The following is an 18,113-nucleotide window of genomic DNA, read 5'->3' as shown; positions in this document are numbered from 1 at the left end:
GTTACATTCCTGCTGCCCTGCTCCCAGCTGCCTGGCTAGCTTATGCCCCGAAATAACAACACACAAACTGCATTCATTTAAACACTGCCTGGCCCATTTCTATTAATGTGTGTAGCACCGAGGTGCACTTACCAGGAAGATTCTAGCCTACGTCCATCCTGGGTCGGAGCTTCATTGCATCTGCCCCAGAGAGCAGAGCTAAGGCATATGAGCTCACTTCCTCTTCCTCCCAGCATTCTGTTCTGTTTACTCTGCCTACCTAATTTTCTGTCCTATCAGGGCCAAGGCAGTTTCTTTATATAACCAATGAAATTAACACAAAACAGAAGACTCTCCCCCATCAAATGATCTCTGCTTCTGTTAGGTATCCTGTGACTTTGAATATTCAGTCACATTTGCTAATTCTAAAATTAAAATTTTTAGCTTTCATATTTTAGACATAACTTTTGTTCTTACTAAAATGATACAGGTAATGACGTTTAATTTTGCTGTGTTTCTTACTACTCTGAATGTAAGCATGGTGTACCTGTGAACTGCCTGTTCAGAAGAGTGTATCATAAGCAAAGTGTATTCTTTTTATTTGCAGAAGCATTTGAAATGTGTTTGTGGACCATATATATGAATATCTTTAGGTGTGCAGAAATCAATTATGTTTCCTCCATTTTTGCTGCTCTGTGAAGACTCATACTTTCAATCAAATGCACTTAACAGACATATATAGAACATTCCACCCCAAAACAAAAGGCTATACTTTCTTCTCAGCACCTCATGGAACCTTCTCCAAAACTGACCACATACTCAGAAACAAAGCAAACCTCCACAAATAAAAAATAATTGAAGTAACCCATTGTGTCTTATCAGATCACCAAATTAAAGTTAGAATTTAACAACAATACTACTCTCAGAAAGCCTAAAAACTCATGGAACTTGTACAATGCTCAAATGCCCCATGCCTGGGCCAAGTGAGAAATAAAGAAAGTAATTAAAGACTTGCTAGGATTCAGCAAAAATGAAGGCACAAGGTACCGACACCTGTGGGACATTATGAAAGCAGTGCTAAGAAGAAAGTTCATAGCACTAAGCGCTAAAGAAAGGGGAGAAATCTCACACTCGTGACTTAACAGCACACCTGAAAACTCTAGAACAAAAAGAAGCAGACTCACTCAGGAGGAGTAGATGACAGAAAAGCATCAAATTGAAGGTCTAAATCAATAAAATAGAAACAAAGAAACTAATACAAAGAATCAAAGAAACAAAAAGCTGGCTCTTTGAGAAAATAAACAAGACAGACAAAAATTTATACAAACTAATCAAAAGGCAGAGAGAGCTCATCCAAATTAATAAAATCGGAAATACAAAGGGGGACATAAAAACAGATACTGAGGAAGTCCAGAGAATTATTAGGTCATACTACAAAAACATGTACTCAACAAAATTGGAAAACATATAAAAAATGGACAATTTTCTTATACCACATACCATTTAGTATAAGACCAGGTGAACAATTTAAATAGGCCTGCAAGGAAATAGAAGCAGTCATCAAAAGCCACTCAACCAAAAATAGCCTGGGTACCGATGATTTCAGTGCAGAATTCTACCAGAACTTCAAAGAATAATTAATACCTATACTTCTCAAAGTGTTCCACAAAATAGAAATAGAAGGAAGATTCCCAAACTCTTTTTTATGAGGTTGCAGTTACCCTGATACTGAAACCACACAAAGACTCAACAAAGAAACAGAATTACAGACCAATCTCATTCATGAACATAGATGCAAAAATACTTAATAAAATCTTAGCAAACCAAATCCAAGAACACATAAAAAATCATCAACCATGATCAAGTCAGCTTCATCCTAGAGATACAGGAATGGTTCAACATATGAAAATCTGTCCATATATGCAATCCACCATATAAATAAACTGAAAGAAAAAACATATTATCATCTCATTAGATGCTGAAAAAATTTCAATAATGTCCAACACGCTTTCATGATAAAGGTTCTGGAGAGATCAGGGATTCAATGAAGATATCTAAAAATAAAAAAGTAATATACAGCATGTTGACAGCCAACATCAAAATAAATGGAGAGAAACTCAATGCAATTCCACTAAATTCAGGAACAAGACAAAGTTGTCCACTCTCTTTATGTCTATTCAACATAGTTCTTAAAGTTCAGGCTAGAGCAATAAGACAACAGGAGAAAATCAAAGGGATTCACATTGGAAAGAAAGAAGTCAAACTTTCACTATTTTCAGATGATATGGTAGTAAACATAAGTGACTCCAAGGATTCCTCCAAGGAACTCTGACAGCTGATATATACTTTCAATAATGTGTCAGGATAAAAGATCAATTAAAAAAAAACACTAGCGAAAAGAAAAATCAGTAGCCCTCTCATATACAAATAATAAAGAAGCTGAGTTTGGAGTCCTGTCTCTGTCTACCCAACCTAGGTCTGCCTTTGCCCAGCCAATGCTAATGTGGCAGAATATTATTGGCCCTTATTCCTTGTTCTGCCTGGTCCATTCCAGGCTTCTCCACCCCCATCACATCCCTATATGAGTTTTTGCTTGATACCATTAAACGAGATCCTGCTTCAAGAGACTCCTGACTCAGTGGGTGTGTTTCTCCACCCCCTGCCCCCTCCCCCTCTGTGGCCAAAGTGGTAGGGAAGGGTGGCAGGACCACTGAATGCTCACCATCTTACTTAGCCCTAGGGAGAGTCCGAGGTTCCAGCTCTGCCCCTGATCTTTCTGCCAAAGAACCCGGCAAGAATAGAGTATTGAAGTCTGCCACTATTAGTGTGTGGGGTTTAATGTGTAATTTAAGCTTTAGCAGTGTTTCTTTTACACATGATGGTGCCCTTGTATTTGGGGTATAGATGTTCAGTTTTGAGATATCCTCTTGATGGATTTTTCCTGTGACTAATATGAAATGTCCTTTTTTGCTCTTTTGATTGATTTCAGTTTGAAGTCTATTTTGTTAAATATTAAAATAGCTACACAAGCTTGCTTTTTAGGTCCATTTGATTGGAAAATTTTTACCCAACCCTTTACTCTGAGAGGATGTCTTTGAGGTTGAGGTGTGTTTCTTGTATGCAGTAGAAAGATGGATTCTGTTATCCCGTATCTTTTTGTAGGTTAGTTGAGTCCATTTATATTAAGGAATATTAATTACCAGTGATTGCTATCTCCTGTTAATTTAGTTTTTGTTGTAGGTTATATTATTTTGTGTGTTTTTTCATTCTTTGAGAATTGCTGCTGTGAGATCATCTATTGTTTATGTTTTTGTTGATGTAGCCAACTTTCTTGGTTAGGAGTCTTCCTTCTCATTATTTTTGTAGGACTGGATTGTGGCTTAAATTTTGTTTTTTTCATCGAATATCTTGTTTTGTCCATCTATGGTGATTGAAAGTTTTGCTGGGTTTAGTAGTCTGGGCTGGCATCCATGGTCTGTTAATGTCTGCGTAATGCTTGACCAGGACCTTCCGGCTTTCATTGTTTCCACTGAGAAGTCAGGTGTAATTGATAGGTCTACTTTTATATATTACTTTGCCTTTTTCCTTTGTAGCTCTTGATATTCTTTTTTTTATTCTTTATGATTACTGTTTTGTTTATTATGTGGCAAGGGGACTCTTTTTTGGATCCAGTCTATTTGGTGTTCTGTAAGTATCTTGTATCTTTATAGACATATTTTTCTCTAGGTTGGGAAAATTTTCTTCTATGATTTTGTTAAGCATATTTTCTGTGCTTTTTAGTTGAACTTCTCCTTCTATCCCTATTATTCTTATGTTTGGTCTTTAAATAGTGCTCCATATTTCCTGTATATTTTGTGTTAAGCTGTAATTAGATTAATGTTTTCATTGACTGATGAGTCTATTTCCTCTATTGTATCTTTTTTTTTTTTTTGGTTTTTCGAGACAGGGTTTCTCTGTGGTTTTGGAGCCTGTCCTGGAACTAGCTCTTGTAGACCAGGCTGGTCTCGAACTCACAGAGATCCGCCTGCCTCTGCCTCCCGAGTGCTGGGTTAAAGGCGTGCGCCACCACCGCCCAGCTCCTCTATTGTATCTTTAGTGCTTGAGATTCTCTCTTCCATCTCTTGTATTCAGCTCTTTATGCTTGCATTTGTGGTTCCTGATCATTTCCTCATGATTTCTGTTTCTATAATTCCCTTGGCTTGTGTTTTCTTTATAATCTCTATTTCAGTTTTCAAGTCTTGCATAGTTTCTTTCATATGTCTGATTTCTTTTTCATGGTTTTCTTTAACGTATTTGTTGATTTCTTCCAATTTTTTTGTTTGCCTCCCCCCCCCCCATTTCTTTGATGTAATTTTTGATTTCCTTTTTAATGGCCTCAGACTTTGTCCTAAAGTTATTTTTTAGGTCACTTTCTTCTGCTTCATCTATATTTGGTTGTTCCAGTCTTGCTGTTGTAGGGTCACTAGTTTTACTGTTATCATATTGCTCTTTGTGGTGTTGCACGTGTTCTTACCTTGTCTATCCATCTTTTCCTCTGATTGGTGTACTTTGGGCTGTCTGTGACTCTGGTGATCAATCTTCCAGGTGCTAGTGGATCCAAGGCCCAGAAGGTGGCTCCTCGTGGTGCAGTCAGGGCCTTGGTTCCAGTTACTCCATTGGTCAATACATGTTCCTGGAGGTTTCTTGGTGTTCCTGGGGTTTGCTCTGCAATACCAGGGTTCATTTGGAAACTGCTTGCTTGGGATTCTTTATGCTGAGTTTGTTCCCTTGGGCCAATTCTGGCAGAGGTCCTGGCTCAGGCCTATATCCTAGGAGGTCCCAGACTCACCTAGACCTATTTTCAGATCGATAAATATCTTTTTAATTTTTTTAAAAAAGCTTTATTAATTATGTGTACAGTATCTGCCTACATGTGTCCCTGAAGGTGAGAAGAGGGCACCAGATCTTATGAGCCATCATGTGGTTGCTGGGAATTGAACTCAGGACATCTGGAAGAATAGTCAGTGCTCTTAACCGTTGAGACATCTCTCAGCCCTGATGAATATCTTAAACATAACCATAGGACTTTCATCCAGCAACTGATGGAAACAGACCCACAGCAGAGTACTGGGCTGAGCTCCCAAAGTCCAGAGTGGGAGAAGTGAGAATATCAATAAAGAGGTCACGATCATGATGCAAACACCCACTGAAACAGTTTTCCTGAGCTAATGAAAGCTCGCCAACTCCAGCTAGATAGGAAAAGAACCATCATTGGAACAAACTAGGCCCTTGGATTGTTGGTAATGGTTGTATGACTGGGGCAGACTGTGGGGCCACTTGAAGTGGCACCAGGATTTATCCCTACTGATTGTACTGGCTGTTTGAGAACCAATTTTCTTTAGATGGATACCTTGCTCAACCTAGATATAGTAGGGAAGGTCTTGGATCTTACCCAAAGTAATGTGCCTTACCTTCTCTGATGATTGGATGCAGTTGGGATGTGGGAAGGTGGAGGGAATAGGAGGTGGGGACAGAGTGGGAACTGGGATTGGTATGTAAAAATAATAAAAGACAATTTTTTTAAAACATAAAATAAAAATTTAAAATGAAAAACACAAACAAATAAAAATATATACTAGAGTGCTTAAATGATTGTTTATAGTCAGGATTTGAGCTAATTATCTAGTTTTAGGGATTAATTACAATGACTGGTTATCAATATTTACAGCAAAAATAGTACAATGATATAAAAATTTCCATTTTTGTTTCCCTTTTTCTATTTATGAGGTTGTTTCATGAGGTATGATATCCTTTAGTTGCACTGGACAAATTACATTGTCCTCTAGGGAGAGAGTCTAAACTACGATCCCATTTAATCCTATCTAGTGTTTTCAGAATCTTTTGTTTAATGATCTCTTGAGGTTTTATTAATTAGCTTCCTATATTTTATGTAAGGTTATTATTTGGTATTTTAGGCTAGAGAAATCAGGAAAGTCAGTCTGTGAAGATGTTGTACATTTTATACAGGTAAAATGCACAGAGATGTTTAAACAATGAGCAGTGTGGCTTTATTTGTAGATGCAATTCTTGTTTTGAAATTGCTATGAGCGTAGATCATACCTAAAGTGCTTGTGTTTGTTTAAAGCAGATAGCAACCTGGAAAAGGAATTCAGTTGCATGGGAAAATAACTATGAAAAAATTCTGTGATGTTTAGAACAATGCTAATTTTCTTTGATTTTTGAGCTAGAATAACATTGTATATGAGGAAATGTAAAAGACACTAGGAAACATCTAAAAACTTTGTAGTATTTTTAATTTATTCAAGGGGCAATTTTACAATATATATTCATTTCCCCATGTGTGTTGAGAGTTTGAAAACAAAATAAAGTTTACATATCATGAAATATATATATTTTTCACATTTACTCTGTTTTGAAAAGATTAGTTTTGCCGGGCGGTGGTGGCGCACGCCTTTAATCCTAGCACTTGGGAGGCAGAGGCAGGCGGATCTCTGTGAGTTCGAGACCAGCCTGGTCTACAAGAGCTAGTTCCAGGAGAGGCTCCAAAACCACAGAGAAACCCTGTCTCAAAAAAAATGCAAAAAAAGATTAGTTTTTATTTTATGCATATGAAGTTCTAGCTTCCATGTATGTACGTGCACTTCTTGCAAGCAGTACTTGAGCAAGCCAGAAGGATGTGTTAGGTTCTCTGGAACTGGAATGAAAGAGAGATATGAGCTGCCATGTGGGTACTGATAAACTGAACCCATTTCCTCTGCAAGATCAGTGAGTACTCTCAGCCACTGAGCCATCCCTCCAGCTCCATCTCCTGTGGCCTATAACAAATGTTTATATTAATTTATTTTCTGAACTGTTAGACAGTTAAAGATTTTAGCAAATGGTAAATAATAATGTAAATAACAATTTTTCTTGGGTGACAATGGGAATCAGAGTAATTAACATGCAAAAGGTATTGAGTTGATTGAACTTTGAAATTAAAAAGCTAAGGGTGTTGCTTTGTTTCATGTATTCTCATAAGTAGTTATTTGAAAAAGACATACAGTTATTTATATTTTTCTCAGTAATCAATAAAAGCAGCAGTTGTTCTTAAATTAAAAGGGTTTGGGGGTTCTTTGAGTGTAAAGCAGGTTTCATAACAGTTGGAGAAGTAAAAATCCAGAGTTTATCTTGCAAGAGTAATAAACTTACAATATTTATCAAACAGGAGAAAATATTCACAGGTGATAGTTTTGATGGGTGCTTTGCTCTAACATAGCAGATAACTATAGGGGCGCTGAACTTACAGCTCTGCAGTAGGAACCTCATTACCAAATACTCCCTTTAAGAATTAGGCAATTATTAAAAATTTAGGTGTCTGGAAATCTGTTTTGGAGAATTTTAGGTATGACATGTAGGATTATATAAAAGTACAAATAAGAAGACTTGTAAAAAAATGTAAGTAAAAAAATGAAGTCTGCCCTTTGTATCTTGGATATTTTAATAGTTGTAAGTGAATTTATGTTATATAATGAACAGGAATGATGTTAAGGTAAGAAAAGATTTAAAATGACCTTTCCTGTGTGTGTTTCCTCTGCTGTTGGTAGCTCATAGGCAAATACACATTGTATCCTTCCTTCTCCGTTGCAGATGTCTACATGAATCTTCTTTGGACTTATTTTTGGATGCTATTCTGTGTCAAGTGACTATAAGCCCGTCATGTCTTGACCATTATCTCTTTCTAAATTCCATGATACTGTGGTATAGTTACATATCATTCTACTCTAAAGTCAAAAGCATTCTTGGGTTTTACCAAGGTGATGGAGACTGGCTGTCCAAAAGACAAATTCATGGTGGACATTGGGTTCCTGACAATGTTTCCCATAGTTTTTGAACTTGAAAGATGTTTGAAGCTCTGTGATTGGTTTTAGCTATGTGGCTTTTGAAGAATGGTCAGAAAACAGTACAAATTGAATAAATTGTCTTTACTTAAGCTTTTCTTTTTCTCCATACCCACACATACATTCCAAATTAAATTGTTGGTTTTAGATTTTTACTTTGACCTCATTGTCTTTTTCTTTGTTTTTATAATGGTTTGCTTCTAGTTTCTCTGTCAATTCAGAACTCTGCAAATCTCCTTTCTTGTCTTTAAACCTATAATCAGGTATATTTTAATGTGTGCTTGAAATAATCAAACTACATCTTTATCTCTGTTTCAACAAATACTTATATACATTATGTTGTAATTCTGAATTTTAGAATGGGTTATGAAAGTAATCGTTATAGTCCTTAAATCTATGGGAGTTATATCTAGTTGATATATAATACTTAATAAATTACACTTAATTAATTTTAAGCACTAAGGAGAAACACAGAGTTTTTTTTGAAAAAAAACATTTAAATTACATTGAAAGCACACTTTGATTACTAAGTAACCTGAATAATCTATTATTGCATAAGTGGTAGTTAGCATATTTTGAAGAAGGGGAATAGGTAATATATTTTGAAACATCACTCAGATATTGAATTTCTTCCTCTCTGTTTTATGATACTATCTCTTTTAATTCATTCATTTATCTCATGTATTCAAAATATTATGGTAAAATGAAAGAATATTAGTATCAGTATTAATTAGTTCGTGTAGAACACCTACATGTTGAATACATCCTGTGTCTATATTGTAATGTGAAATGTGAGTTTTATAATATATACAAAAGATTAATAAACAATCTCTGGAATGATTTGCTAGTAGCTGAACCATGGTATTAATTTTGTTTTTCTGAATTTTGTATTTTTATCTTAATTTTGTTTTGAGAGTCTGTTTTGTTTCTACTGTGTTATTTGTTCTCTTAGGAGAAGTAGACCTACAACATACTGTTATAATTTTTTTCAAAGTTGTACAAATGCTATCTACTACAGCATGGCTACCATGAGAGGTTTAAAATTTCTACCCATGATCTGAAATCTCCAGCAAGCAATTCTCATCTATGCATCTTATTTTATAACAAACACTTAGCTAAAATATGAAATCTCACATTTAGCTGTCCTTTTCTATACTGAAGGGTATCATTGTAATCTAGTTATATCACATTGTACAGAACACTGCATGACTGCCACCAGTATCACTGTATGGTCTCGGCTTCAAAACTCTATGGGTACTATAGGTAGATTTTCCCTTACTGCTTTTGTATAGGCACAATTAACAGAACTGTATATTGTATATTTTGGTATGCAACATTTGTTTAAATATATAGTATATTAGGTTATTATATATTTATTATTAATATCTATTTATATATTAAGCTAGTACATATATCAAGTTACATTTAATGTTACATATAGTACATATGTTATGTATTAATACATAATACATATATTAAGTTATATATAACACATATCTTAAACTAACAAAATGTTTACCTTACATACTTATCTGTTGTGAGAACAATGATAATAGGTTATCAGCAATTTTCAGGAGTATCACACATAATTATCATTGTCTGTAATCACCATGCTACGTTGGATCTCCAGGAAGTAACTATTATGTCAATGGAGCTTTGTATTTTTGCCATCATTATCATCTTGCTCCCATGTCTGACACCATTTTTGCCTGGTCCCCCATCTTTGTTTCTAAGAGTATGATTTCCTTTAGATTTTATATGTATATAAGATATTTCAGCACGTGTCTTCTTGTGGCTGTAGTTTCACTCATGAAAATGGCATCCAGTATCATTAATGTTAGTATGAAACCCAAATTTTCCTTATTTTTAAGGGCTATGGAATAGTCCACTATATCTGTACTATGTATATATGTGAGTGTGTGTGTCTGCATTTATGTTTATTTTCCACTCATCTGTAAAGGAGCACATGGGATGCCTATATTAGTTACTATAAATAATATTTCAATGATCATGGGGCAATACAGTGTCATTTCCTCTCGATGATTCATTCCTTCTTTCTCTCATTTTTCTTCCAGTCCATTTTATCCTGTTTCCTCTTGCATTTTCTCTGTCTCCATCTCTATTTCTCCATTTTCTGTTTGTTCCCCTTTCTCCTTCCTTCTTTCCTCCCTTCTTTTCTTCTTCCCTTCTTTTTGTCCTTTCTCTTTCTACATTCTTTCCTTTCTTTCTTTAATGGGGATAAAATCTAGGGCCTTAAACACTGTAAGCCATGAGTAATATACTGATAAATACCAAGACCCCGCTTTAAAATATTTACAGAAATGGCTATGTATTTTCTTTTTTTGGAGATGAGGACCAAATCCAGGGCCATGTACTCCCTAGGCAAGCACTCTATCCCTGATCTAAATCCCCAACTCCTCTGTACACTTTCTTAAATAAATGCATACACTAATTTATGTTCCCAATAACTTCTCTTGCACAAGGTTCATTTTTATCACCTAAACAAAACTTGTTATTTTTGAACCTTTGATAAAACTCTTTTAACAAGTATGGAAGGGTATTTCATAGTGTTTGTAATTTTCTGTCACCTGGTAAGTAGCCATGTAAACATTTTCACATATATTTGTTCATCTTTGGATTGGCTTTAAATGCTAAATCAAAACAAGATTTCCACACCTCTGAGTTCTAATGTTTTTGTCTATTAATAAAATTATTACAATTTTCAGTTTCTTTTAGGTAGTGGTGCAAAGAGCATCAATGGAAGGAAGAAATCACTCTATGGTGTCAGAATTTCTGTTCGTGGGACTGACCAACTCCTGGAAGTTGCAAGTACTTCTGTTTGTGTTTGCTTCAGTGTTTTATATGGCAAGCATGATGGGAAACTCCCTCATGATTTTCACAATGGCTTCTGATACTCACTTACATTCTCCCATGTACTTTTTGTTGGCCAATCTCTCCTTCATTGATTTAGGGGTTTCGTGTGTCACTTGTCCCAAGATGATTTATGACCTGTTCAGAAAGCACAAAGTCATCTCCTTTAGAGGCTGCATCACTCAAATGTTCTTCATCCATGTGATTGGTGGTGTAGAGGTGGTGTTGCTTATAGGCATGACTTATGATAGATATGTAGCCATATGTAAGCCTCTCCATTATTTGACCATTATGAATGCCAAAATGTGCATTTTCATCTTAGTGTCTGCCTGCGTGGTTGGCCTGATGCATTCCCTGGTTCAATTTGTTTATGTAGTGAATTTGCCTTTCTGTGGACCAAATATTTTGGACAGTTTTTACTGTGACCTTCCTCGGTTCATTAGACTTGCTTGCATAGATACTAACCAATTAGAATTAATGGTATCAGCCAACAGTGGATTCATCTCTGTAGGCTCGTTCTTCATACTGGCCATATCTTATATTGTCATAATAGTCACTGTTCAGAAACATTCCTCAAGTGGTTTCTCTAAGGCCATGTCTACACTTTCTGCTCACATCTCTGTTGTGGTCCTATTCTTTGGTCCCTTGATATTTGTTTATACACGGCCTTCTCCCTCCACACACCTGGATAAGTATCTGGCCATATTTGATGCAGTTGGTACTCCTTTTCTGAACCCTGTGTTCTACATGCTGAGGAATCAAGAAATGAAGACATCAATGAAGAGAATATGCAGACAGTTACTGAAATACGGGAAGATCTCCCAAATGTTTACAATCATCATTATATAATTTTTTTGTTGATACAATTCAGTGAAAAATTACTTTCCTTTGTCATATTTGCTTACCTATACTGATATTTGGGTGAATCCTGTTTTCTGTTAGGAGAGATTTGCAGTGTTTTCTAGCAACAGAGAAACAATTATATATTTATAAAACAAAGATTGTAATAAGACAGAGCTCAATTCCTAAAGAAAAATTTTTATGTGAAGCAAACTTTTAGTTGTACATTTAGTTTTACAGAAGATAGAAGATTGCTTTAAGGCTTATAAAAGAAATGTAAACACACACACACACACACTCACACACACACACAGTCTCTCCCTTTGTGAACATAAATTTTCTCACATGCAGGACTTTCATGCAGCACTCCATGTGTAATTCTCAAATTGACATTGATCTGCGTCAATTTTTCATCTTCTGCACCTTGCATGCACTCCAGCCTCTTTTGCCTGTCTGTTTAGAATCTGCAAGCATACACACTCAATTCTCAGGAATATAAGCTGTCCAGTTAACATTATGATATTCAAACTTATTCAAGTTTCCTTTATAATTCCTTTCAATTTCACATGTTTTCTCTTAGTATTTATCTAAGCCAGAGTTCAGCAAAAATGTTTGTTTGATATTTTTGAGATGCAAAAGAAGCTATAATGTTTTTAAATCAGTTGTTATATTGTAGGAACCTATGCACCTCATACCCACTCTATAGCATGCTAACTCATCAAGAAACTTTGGAACAGAAGTAGTGTTATAGTTCTGCTCTCTCTCCAATATACCCCTTCAATTCCTCCATGTTTCAAGCTAGTTGCAAGTGTGTCATTATGATGATAGTCACCAGGCTAGCCACCAACTACACCATTGAAATTGGAGGCATTAAGAGACACAGTATTAACTATCCTTTGTCTCTGTTTCATGCCCATTTTCCCTTGTGGGATTCTAGCACCTTTAACTTTGCATCTAAATTGATATTATAATCTTCATGGGCAGCTTTTAGTACTGACAATTAGATAAATCTAGCTCCTGTAAGTAATTCTTTATTGAAATCATCTATACCTTTTCTTACTCACTGATTAAAGTGTGAGTGGGCTAGATCCTACATATATAGTAGCTTAATCAGTTGTGGGTTTATAGAATGCGTTGTCTAAGCCATCTTGTACTTACACAAGGTATTGCTTGACCAGGGGACATATTTTATACCAAATAAAACATAACATAAAATTCCCTAGTTTACATATGTGTTCCGTGACAAGCTACTGAGTTTTCCAGTTTAGTGATGTGATTTGCTAAAGGGGAGTTGCAATGTTAATTGTAGCACCACACCCCAGGGTGATGTGTGCTTCATCAGAACATAAGGCCCAGGATAAACTGCAGAAATATCTGTGGTACTCTCCTATTTACATCTCCTATTGTCTCACCCTTTTCTGGAACTATAGATTTAATTTATGCTCCTAGAAATCCCTAGAGTTCTGTAGCTGTAGGAATTCCCCTGCTGGTCCTGAGGTTCTTTACAATCTTCTTGTTTTTGTATAAATTTTCTCAAACTATTACAGAATTCTTTCACTTGATTATTTCATTTTTCTCACTAGAGCAGGGTGAAAAAAATAAAAATTAAAAAAAATTAATAATATTTTAAATATTTAAAATAAAAGATAGAATTACATAGAGCTCAATAAATAAAATAAAAAATAGAATCATAATACTGTGTATATATTTTAGAATATGCTTTTGTAAGTAAAGATGCACAGAAGGATCATTGTTGTTATCATGCTGTGATGATTTTGGAAGAAAATTACCTTGAGTAATTAGTCAAGGTAATTTTTCATAATGACTGCAAAAATAATGAAAAGAAACAAGTCAATACACATTTATCAAGGCAAATACTTGTAATATAAATGCAAGTCCCAAGAAAGACCTAGAAGACTATATTCTACATGATGCCATCTGAAGAAATACAGGTAGAGACCTTGAACTAAGGGCCACCATAAAAGGGTGTTTGCCCTTATTTGGGATGTAGTTTTAAAATGAGAATAAGACACCAATGAAGCAAGTCTTCTAAACACTACAGGACTGATACACACATGAACTCACAAAGACTGTGGCAGAATCGCAGGACCCGCAAATGAATGTGAAAGACGGGGTCTCAGTCCTGAGAGGGGAAACAGACACAAGCACTAATTCCTAACACAAAATCAATTGATAACCACTCACAAATGAAAAATTAGTTGTCTCTGAGACTCACTGAATACAGAAACCACTTTTAAGGCCATATCTCATGTACAGCACGAGGTAGCCAACAATGAATTGGTTGGCATTTGGAAGTTTTTTTTGGGCTCACAATGTTTTGCCAGGTCTTTTTTTTTTTTTGCTTGCATGTTTATTTTTCTAAAACATAATAGTCCTTTACATATATAGTATTGATTTTTATGGAATTTTGATGTTTTTTTATGGGATTTCTGTGTGAGTGAATGTGTTTTTCTTTGTGTGTATTTGTGACTTTTGTTTGGCTCTTTTTTCTGTTTGTTTGTTTTTCTTATTTTTATTATATTATTATTATTATCATTATGTTATTCCTGTTTGTTTTCTAAAGAGGAAGGGAAAAGGCGTGTATTTGGGTGTGTGGGGAAACGGAGAGGGTCTGAGAGTAGGGAGAAGGAAAATCTTAAACTGAATATATTGTATGAAGAAAATTTTCATATACTTAAAAAGGATAGAATCATAATAATTGTGTATATTTTGGAATATGCTTTTGAAACTTAGAATGTTACTGAAGGATCATTGTTATCAAGTCATGTTGTGATGATTTATGGAAGATTGTGAGTTTTCAGGGTATCTTCTACCAGTATTAAAAACAGATTTTTTTTTTTACTATATTAGCACATCCTAGTGGTTTGTAGAAGCTTTTGAAAGCAAGTGTGTAGGACACAGAGAGCAACGGCTTTAGAGGAGTCTGTGGGAGGAGACTGATGTTCTTACCCTGCTTTGTTGCTGTGTGCACAATCTATTGTGAAGCATTTATGACTTTAAAGGCAGTGTTATGAATTAATGTGCTCCTCTTGAAACTAAAATTCATGCTTGGACAAATGTATCATGAGTTATTGTTCTCTTATTTTTATAATCCGAGTTTAAACTATTTTAATTATTTCTTTTTTTTAAAAAGTATTTATTTATTTATTTATTATGTATACAATATTCTCTGTGTGTGTATGTCTGCAGGCCAGAAGAGGGCACTAGACCTCATTCCAGATGGTTGTGAGCCACCATGTGGTTGCCAGGGATTGAACTCAGGACCTTTGGAAGAGCAGGCAATGCTCTTAACCACTGAGCCATCTCTCCAGCCCTTAATTATTTCTTTATACATGATTTTAGGACTAATTTTTCAGTAGTTATGCAGTTTTGTTTTGTCAAACAGGTATTCATTGGATGTTTAAATCTTGACAGAAACTTGTGGATGTATAGTTATATAAGGCAATGTTCCTTCCCTGGAAAATTTTCTATTATTTAGAGCAATAAAGTAAGAAACAGAGTTCCAGTGTTAGTAGTTTAGCGTGGTAGAGAAGCATATACAAAAAGTCAAGAGACCACAGAGTGGAAGACAGCAGAACACACCTGTGTATCACATTACCTGAGGCACTTGCAAAAATACAGACAAAACATTTAACATTTTTCAAGAAAATAAAATGTTCAATATATGAGAGTTTTAATTTCCAGAGACAAAAGATATGAGTTAGCTTAAACAATCCTGAAAACTAAATGACAAACTCTCAAGTAGATCACAGAAATTATCAACCACAGGAAACTACAAAGGAAAACAGAATAAGAGAGTAGGAAGGGATATGACATTGAAGATGGGAGACTTTTGTTCAGTTTCCTCCTCCTAGCATTTTCAAATGGTTAAAATTCTACTTCTAATTCATATCCATCTCAGATTCTTTTATAAACAGTTAATTTCATTTTTAGATATGATATGGATAATTTAAAAACAAAAGAATATCTAAAGTTCCGTGGATTTATATTTATTTTTTGATTTTCTCCTATCATTTATAGGTTATGTTTGTACTAATTTTATTTTTGAACAACAACTAGAAAAAATATTGGTAAAGAATTTTGAAAAATAGTAAGTTTTAAAGTGTGGTGTAAAGTGAGAAAGAAAATGAGAAATCATGAAAAGGATTTTTAAGCTATTTGGGCATGTTGGTACACAGCTTAGTTGACTGAGGCAGGAGGATTGCCAGGAGGCCAACCTGGAATACACAAAAGGACATTGTATCAAAAGAACAACTAAACATTTAGTTTATTGAGTCCAGAAAATTTGAGGCTACAAAGTCATTTTCTTTTATTTGTGTATGTATTTATTTGAAAAGGACACAATCATTTAAATTTCCTACAATAATAATTAAAAATAGAGATTTTCCAAACAAATTGAGAAGTTTCAAATATGAAGTATTTCAATTGAGTGTGTGAGTAAGCTTGCAATATTTCTAGACTGAAAAAGAAATACACATGGAGGATGGTTTACATGAGCACTGCTCAGTGAAGATATTGAACTTGATGACTCTGTACTAGGAACGTCAATACCAAACACCTTGTCCATCATTAAGGACTGAATGTCTTGGAATATGTATTCCTTGGTGATGTGGGAGTGATTTCTTATTAATAAAGAAACTGCCTAGACCCATTTGATAGGCCAACCCTTAGGTAGGCGGAGTAAACAGAACGGAATGCTGGGAGAAAGAAGCTGAGTCAGGGAGTCGCCATGATTCTCCCACTCCAGACAGACGCAGGTTAAGATCATTTCTGGTAAGCCAGCTCGTGGGCTACACAGATTAATAAAAATGGGTTAGATCAATATGTAAAAGCTAGCCAATAAGAAACTAAAACTAATGGGTCAGGCAGTGTTTAAAAGAATACAGTTTCCGTGTAATTATTTCGGGTAAAGCTAGCTGGGTGGCGGGACACAGCCCGCCGCTCCGTATTTCAACACCTTGGTTCATACTTTTGTATAGGCCAAGGAAAATCATTAATTACTACACTAGGCAAAGACATAGGATGGTCTTTCTCATCATGGATATTTCAATAGTTATGAGTGTAAAGAATGTGTTTATGAAACAGCACTTTCAAGTAGGGCTAATGTGTAAGTGAAGACAATTCCAAACACCAGTCTTAGGAGTTTTCTCTGTGGGTAAGTATGGATTCCAAGTAAATGAACATCTTGTCCTTGTGTACAATCTAGAAACTTTTTTAATGTTTGTATTTCATACCTATATTTATTCATTGAAAAGATTCTTCTCTCATACAACACATCCCAACTACAATCTTCTGCCTCCACTCCTCATACCTCTCCCTACCTCCCCTCTCACCTAGAGCCACTCCCTCTCTGTTTCCTCTTCAGAAAGAATAGGTCTCTAAGAGATGAGAGATGACAGCCCAAATCGGACAAAGCAAAATACAATAGGACAAGGCAAAAGCCCTCAGATGAGGCAGGACAAGGCAACTCAACAGAAGGAAAAGCACTGAAGGAGCAGGTAAGAAGAGCCAGAGACCCCCACTCCCTGTTAGGTGTCTCACAGAACACGGAGCTGACAGTCATGACATATGCAGAGGACCTCCTGCAGACACATGCAGGCCCAGTGCCTACTGTTTCAGTCTCTATGAGCTCATGTGAGCCCCGCATAATTGATTCAGTGAGCCATGTTCTCCTGGTGTATTCCATCCCCTTTAACTCCTACAGTCTTTACTCCCCCTCTTGGTTGGAGGTCCCCGATCTCTGAGGGGAGGGACCAGACAGAGACCTCCAATTTACACATTCTCTCCACATAATGTCTGGCTGTGGATCTCTTCACCCGCTCACATCTGCTGCCAGAGATGACTGGACAAGACACTGTTCTATGACTATAGCAGAATATTATTAGGAATCACTTCATTGATCTTTTTTCCAATTGTGTTTGCTTCTATCCCAAGTCTTTGGGTTATCCAGGCCATCCAGGCACTGTAGGGCATGAGGCTCCCTCTTGTGGCATGGACCTCAAGTTAAACAGGTCTAGACATATTTATAGAACTTTCCCTGTGCTAAAAATTGAGCTGTTGGCACTGTTGTCTTTTAATTCTAATCTTCCTAATTTCTCATATATGATATCTTCTGCTATTGTTGCTGTACTTATATCTCACTCTTCTCTAATTATGAGTTATCATTTTAGGCTAAATTCACTTTAGGCAAATTTTTAGTTCTTCCTAGATGAAGGGCATTGCAAATAAAAAAGATAGTCAAATTCACAACTGATAAATTGAGAATGTCTTCAAAGAGTTTTAGAACGTAAAACCCAAAAATACCGTAATAATAATTGTTATCTTATACACATTCAAAAGAATTAAAAAAGAGAATGGATTCATGAAATTTATCACTGTGCAATGAATATATGCAAAATACTTATATATAACATACCTGAAATTATTGTATTTTTATTCTAATTTTATGGTTTCTGAAGGATAGCTCTGAAAATCACTGCTTATCATTCCTCATAAAATATCCATTATTTTGCTACAGGAAACTGC

The 18,113-nt window shown here is 35.5% G+C and overlaps 1 protein-coding gene and 1 pseudogene across 1 annotated transcript; both read left to right on the top strand.

Moving 5' to 3' along the window:
• The window catches only part of LOC121465632, a 553,860-nt pseudogene that overhangs the window by 62,185 nt on the left and 473,562 nt on the right, over positions 1-18,113 (top strand).
• On the top strand, positions 10,614-11,576 carry LOC121465518 (olfactory receptor 4F3/4F16/4F29-like). Its single transcript, XM_041678730.1, has one exon. The coding sequence runs from the start codon at positions 10,614-10,616 to the stop codon at positions 11,574-11,576; it is 963 nt and encodes a 320-aa protein (XP_041534664.1).

This window comes from Microtus oregoni, unplaced genomic scaffold (genome assembly GCF_018167655.1).
Source record: "Microtus oregoni isolate MIOR12 unplaced genomic scaffold, Mior012 000031F_ref0000149, whole genome shotgun sequence".
In the NCBI taxonomy this organism is placed as follows: Eukaryota; Metazoa; Chordata; class Mammalia; order Rodentia; family Cricetidae; genus Microtus; species Microtus oregoni.
The sequence above is the reverse complement of the archived record's forward strand: the minus strand, read 5'-3'. Positions and strand labels throughout refer to the sequence as shown.

What these genes read in the sequence shown, in the direction of transcription:
- LOC121465518 (XM_041678730.1), top strand. Translation starts at nt 10,614, where the DNA reads ATGGAAGGAAGAAATCACTCTATGGTGTCAGAATTTCTGTTCGTGGGA.